The 6209-nt window shown below is 35.6% G+C and overlaps 1 protein-coding gene across 1 annotated transcript; it reads right to left on the bottom strand.

Moving 5' to 3' along the window:
- Nucleotides 1-4750: 4750 nt before the first annotated feature.
- LOC136837982 (uncharacterized) lies at nucleotides 4751-5590 on the bottom strand. The gene has a single exon (XM_067102848.1). It carries the CDS (start codon nucleotides 5588-5590, stop codon nucleotides 4751-4753), a length of 840 nt encoding a protein of 279 aa, XP_066958949.1.
- Nucleotides 5591-6209: the final 619 nt, after the last annotated feature.

The following is a 6209-nucleotide window of genomic DNA, read 5'->3' as shown; positions in this document are numbered from 1 at the left end:
ACAAGCCTGGATTCACTATTAATCTGTATACTATTTAGTTTATTTATCAGGCCCACTGTTACGATTTCACTTATTTGATATGCAACGTTTATTCTCCATATGAACTCTCTAAATACAATTTTATGTCAATCACTTAAGTCATGAAACTTTCTAATTACATTTCATTGAATAACTGCGGGATTCTTTCCATTCTTTAAAGTAAAATCATTATTACTCGAATTAAGTACTTTAAAAGAATATGTATACACAGGAATATTGTCACCTTAGAGTATACTGCTCCTGCTGATCAACCCTTAAACTTTCTGTGCACCAATAATGGAATACAAAAGAGGATACATAAAACTACTACAAAAAAACCAGTAACAATTTATTATAAAATTATCCAACGAAATTAAATAGAGCTATGAGTAACATATAATCAAGGTCTTCCAACAATTACTTTTCCCCAATCCTTAACCTTTTCAAGTACTCAGTTGAGTATCAAAAGAACGATTATGGATATAAACATAAGGTTACTAAATGAATACATAACAGGTTATTAACTAAACGGTTCAAAGTTAACTATTATCAATTAAATGATGAGGATCCCAGTACAAACTTATACGATGGTGATAGTTACTTTAAGAGTTGCGTTTATGAGTTACTTTACGAGTTACTTTACAAGAATTACTCTACCGGAGACAGTACGACAGTTATCAATAACAACAATTTTAGGTCCAGAGCTTACAAATACAACGGGAGAGAGGGAATGTGCCAAAACATTAAATTACCACAAGCACCATTAACTGTGGAAACACATTGGCCAATACCTGGACCAACACCATCAAAGGCTTTCTACACCCTCGATCTTAAATGACAACAGCATACCCAGCTGTACACGAGTTATACAAAACACAGACTATCACGACGAAGGAAACTCTGAAGCCACACAATCACAAATGAATTATCCTAATTCCAGGCTTACTCCTTCTACCGTCGCATAGTAAAAACAGTATACTTTACCCAAATCCTCAGGGCACAATATCAGACCATGGTCAATACATTCATATAACCCCTTCCTGTTAACCAGCACACAATTCCCTTCTCTCCATTTAAACCATCGTCTCACCACAGGTGGACAAACTCTTGCTTCTGGCCTCTGTATCAGGATCAACTATATCCACCGATACCTTCTGTCGTACTGCTTAACTAGACTTCTCGCGAGCCGTCCACTTCCACTCGGTATCTCGAATAGAAAACATAAAAACAAGGGGATTAGTTGTTAAACAAGCAATATCTTACTCAACAATTACGAACTTTACGGTACTCAAACGTCTGTAAGGATCTTAAAGAAAAGAAACAGGAACAACGACAGACGTCCGATACCAACGCCATCTCTTGGCTAGAGTACAGTTATAAACAATGGAATTTTTACTAAAGTTCGTAACACCCCCACTACTACTATGAAAAATTCTTTTTTTTTAAAAATTTTTTACTTTATAAATTATAAACTCATTTGACAAGTATCAAAATTACTGGGATATAATATTACTTTAAATACAGTATCTACAATTCTTATTGTATACATGGATCAATAAATTTTAAACACCTTAACATTAACAATCCTAGCTTTCTTACAACCAATAATATTTACAATCGGGACAACGCATCTGCTACTACGTTGTCTTTTCCGGGTATATGGGCAATTTCTAAGTTGAACTGCTGTAAATACAGAAACCAGCGTGTTAACCTCTGGTTCTTATTTTTAAATTGGCTCAAGAACTTTAAAGGGTTATGGTCGGTCCTGACTTTAATTACATGAGCATTGCCAGTTAGATAGACCTCATAATGTTGAATAGCCGACCACAAAGCCAAAGTTTCCTTTTCAATTACAGAGTATTTACGTTGGGCATCTGTAAGCTTATGGGAGTAATATGATACAGGATGCTCAACCCCATTATTATCTTTTTGTGACAACACTGCTCCAATGCCATAATCTGAAGCATCCACTGTTAGTATGAAAGGATCTAAAAAGTTAGGGTTTTTAAGTATCGGTTTACTAATTAGTACAGACTTCAACTTTTCAAAAGAATCTTGACATCCACTAGTCCATGCAAACTTAACGTTCTTCTTTAACAGATTAGTTAATGGGACCGCTACTTCAGATAAATTGGGAACAAATTTCCTTTAAAAACCAACTAACCCAAGAAACTGTCGAATATTTTTACGGGACTTAGGATTTTCAAAATTCAAAATTGCCTTGATATCACTATCCTTAGGCGCTACAGTACCATTACCAACTGTATGTCCCAGATACGTTACTGAAGCCTTACAAAAATCCGATTTTTTAAATTCACATTTATATTGGCTTCTTTCAAAGCTACAAACAAAGCTTTCACATGTTTCTTATGCTCTTCCCAAGAATCATCATATACCACTACGTCATCTATATATACTATACAATTCTCTAAGTTAGCTATAACATTATTCATTAATCTTTGAAAAGTTGAGCTGCGTTTTTAATCCAAACGGCATTACTTGACACTCAAACAATCCATCACTTGTCACAAATGCAGAAATACTCTTGGCGTTTTCTGTTAATGGAACTTGCCAATACCCTTTACACAAATCAATTTTTGTTAAATATTTAGAACATCCCATCCGATCTACGCAATCCTCTAACCTGGGTAGTGGATAAGTATCTGAAACAGTTACCTTATTCACCTTCCGATAGTCCACACATAACCTCACTTCTCCATCAGGTTTAGGCACTAATAACACTGGTGATGACCAAGGGCTATTACTGGGAGAAATTAATTTGTTTTTTAACATATAATCCACCTCTTTTTTAACAAGTTCTTTCTTTAAAGGATTCATATGATAAGGATGTTGTTTAATTGGTCTTACATCACTCTCTAACTTTATATCGTGTGTAGTTACACTAGTTCTACCAGGGTTATCTCCAAAAATACTGGCATGTTCCAAAATAATATCCTTCATTTCTTCTCTTAAATCTGGTTGCAGATGAGCTAACTTAATATCCAAGTTATTTAAAATTTCAGAATTTCTTTTTAAAGACACATCAACAATGGGATACACTTCATCTTGAATTACTTTTACTACATTTGTAGGCTTTACTTCACCCACGTGATAAGCTTTGAGCATATTAATATGAACTACCATTTGTTTTTTCTTACGATCAGGAGTTGAAATTACATAATTTGTATTATTAATCTTTTTAATTACTGAATATGGACCCACAAATTTACTCTCACCAATATTACTCGTTTTTGTAAACAATAACAATACTAAGTCTCCTTCCTTAAAACTTCTATTCACTGCTTTGACATCAAATTTTTCCTTCATACTCTTTTGTGAATGAGCCAAGTGCTTTTTAGCAAATTCCCATGCTTTATACAATTTACTTTTATTATCAGAAAACCATTCTACAATATCAGTTTCACTCTGCTCTTCTTCCCAACCTTCTCTAATTGTTTCTAACGGGCCCCTTACAGTATGACCATAAATCATATCAAAAGGTGAAATTCCCAAACTATCATTAGGTACTGAACGAATTGCAAATAACAAGTACGGCAAGTTCTCGAACCAAAGGTTGCGTTTATCCAAACAAAACTTCTTAAGCATAGTTTTCAAGGTTTGATGAAACCTTTCTATTGTACCTTGAGATTCAGGGTGGTACGGGCTAGATAATTTATGCTCTATTCTAAAGTCACTTAACCACTTCTTAAACTGGTCCGAGGTGAAAATTGACCCTTGATCTGTTTGAATTGTCTTTGGTAAACCTTTACTTGAAAAGAAATTTATTAAATGCCTTACAATGACTTTAGTCGTTGCCGATTTTATGGGTATAGCCTCAGGATACCTGCTTACTCTATCAAAAATAGTTAATAAATACTTAACTCCTGACGTGGCTACAGGCAAAGGCCCAACTATATCTAATAAAATATGGGAAAAAGGTTCTCCTACTGATAATATTGGTTGTAACGGAGCTTTTGGGACGGGCTTATTTACTTTTCCTACCATCTGACATTCATGGCATTCCTTACAAAATCTTTTAATGCTCTCCTTCATTTTCGGCCAAAAGAAATTGCTAGCTATTCTATAAAAGGTCTTACTTATGCCTAAATGTCCTGCAAATAGGTTGTTATGAGCAAGTTCCATTACCTTTACTCTAAACTTTTCTGGCAATACAATTTGATTAGTCATCTTCCACTCCATACTCTTCTTCGTGGAACCCAAAGATTTACGAATTAATAACCCTTTCTTCATGAAAAATTGACTTCCTAGTTTATTTCCTTCTTCCATATTCCTTTTCAAAGCATTACAATCTTTATCTTTGTTTTGCTCTTCTATCAAATTTTCTCTAGTACAATTTAGATTGCCTACATTATCCTCAATTACTTTCCTTTCATCAATGTTATTGTCTACTACTAGAATAGGTCTAGTCTCCTTATTAAACAACCCTCCAAGTTCATCTTCATATAGCTTATCTTCAATTAAGTCTATGCTTTTACTTTTACACTCATCCTGCAACTCTGACTTAATCCCATTTTCCTCATTCTGAATTTCCTCACTTAACATTACATCCTCTACTCGTGGAAATTGATTTTTCACTCCCAATACTAAATCGTTTGCAAGTAGTAACTGCACTCCATCAACAGGAATTTTGTCTACTATAGCTAAGATACAATTTCCTTTGTAGTACTTTGAATCTACATCTACCTCTAGTAATGGAGCTACATATAATGTATCAGGAAACCCCTAGTATCACATTACCTTTACACCTTTCTAATAAACTGTCAGGCAACACATCCTTCAAGATTAAAGATTGAGAAGCGCCTGTATCTCTCAATAACTGTACACTTATTTCCACCTTGTTGTCTAAACTGGACACTTTAGCACTTGATTTGTAAGGTGAAAACAAATCTCGCCCTCTTTCTTCACTGGGTACAATATTATGTACAGGACCTAAAGTTTGTAATAACAATACCTTTTTCTTGTTGTCCATCTTTCTGCTCCTACACATTGCTATCACATGTCCTGCCTTACCGCACCCCCAACATACCAGGTTACTTCGATCTCTCCGGGTCGGACTTGTGTTATGCACTTTCTGGACGTTAGGTTCGTTCTTGCTGTGGGAAAATTTTCGTTGAACATTGGCTTTACCTGAAAACAAGTTAGATCGGTTAACTGTTCTAACAACAGGTTTATGGGTTAACACATATTCGTCTGCCATGGTAGATGCCAAATCCAAAGAAACTACTTGCTTTTCTTCTAAATGGGTCTTTATCTCATCAGGCAAGTTCTCTTTAAAATCCTCCAATAAAATTAACTGCTTGAGATCCTCTTTTGTATCTACTGACCTCGATTCACACCATTCTACAAAGAGTCTTTCTTTGTTCCGTGCAAACTCTCTATAAGTCTGGTCTTGAGTTTTCCTTAGCTGTCTAAAGTTTTGTCTATAGGCTTCTGGGACTAATTTATATGCAGCTAACACCACTTCTCTCACTGCATCATAGTCGTTTGACCTCTCTAAAGACAACGTAGAAAAGGCGATTTGCGCTTTTCCAACTAAGACAGATTGGACCATCACTGCCCAAAATTCCCTTGGCCATTTAAGCGATGCTGCTATTTTCTCAAAAGCAATGAAAAACTTATTTACTTCTTTTCATTAAATTTAGGCACCATCTTGCTATTTCGCACTGGATCAAAAGTACTGGGCCTTTCACCGCCTCCTAACTTAAGTACTTCTAGCTCATTTTTTCTCTTTCTCTTGTTTTTCTTTGCCTTTCTCTTTTCTCTTGCCTTTCTCTCTCTTTCTCTTGCCTCTTGCCTTTCTCTTTTCTCTCTCTTTCTCTTGCTAGTTCAGTTCAAACTGCCTTTGTCTTTCCTTTTCCTCTAGTTCAAACTTCCTTGCTTTCTCCTTTTCTGCCAATTCTAACTCCATTCTCTTTGTTTCCAATTCAAATTCCTTTAACTTAAACTCTTTCTCCATCTTCTTCAGTTGCACTTGTAACTGTAAACGTTTAAGCTCAACATCACCCAACTCTGGTTTCACTTCCACTTTTTCTTCTATATCTAAAGCTTGTGCCCTTTCCTCTTGCGCCTCTTCACCTTCACCTTGCGCATCTTCACCTTCACCTTGCGCCCACTCATCACCTTGCGCCCTTTCCTCATCTTCACCTTCACTAGCCTCTCCCTCATTACTT

This window comes from Macrobrachium rosenbergii, unplaced genomic scaffold (genome assembly GCF_040412425.1).
Source record: "Macrobrachium rosenbergii isolate ZJJX-2024 unplaced genomic scaffold, ASM4041242v1 13905, whole genome shotgun sequence".
Classification (NCBI taxonomy): Eukaryota; Metazoa; Arthropoda; class Malacostraca; order Decapoda; family Palaemonidae; genus Macrobrachium; species Macrobrachium rosenbergii.
Note: the sequence above shows the minus strand (reverse complement) of the source record. Positions and strands in the feature narration are given on the sequence as shown.

What these genes read in the sequence shown, in the direction of transcription:
- LOC136837982 (XM_067102848.1), bottom strand. Translation starts at nt 5,590, where the DNA reads ATGGTCCAATCTGTCTTAGTTGGAAAAGCGCAAATCGCCTTTTCTACG.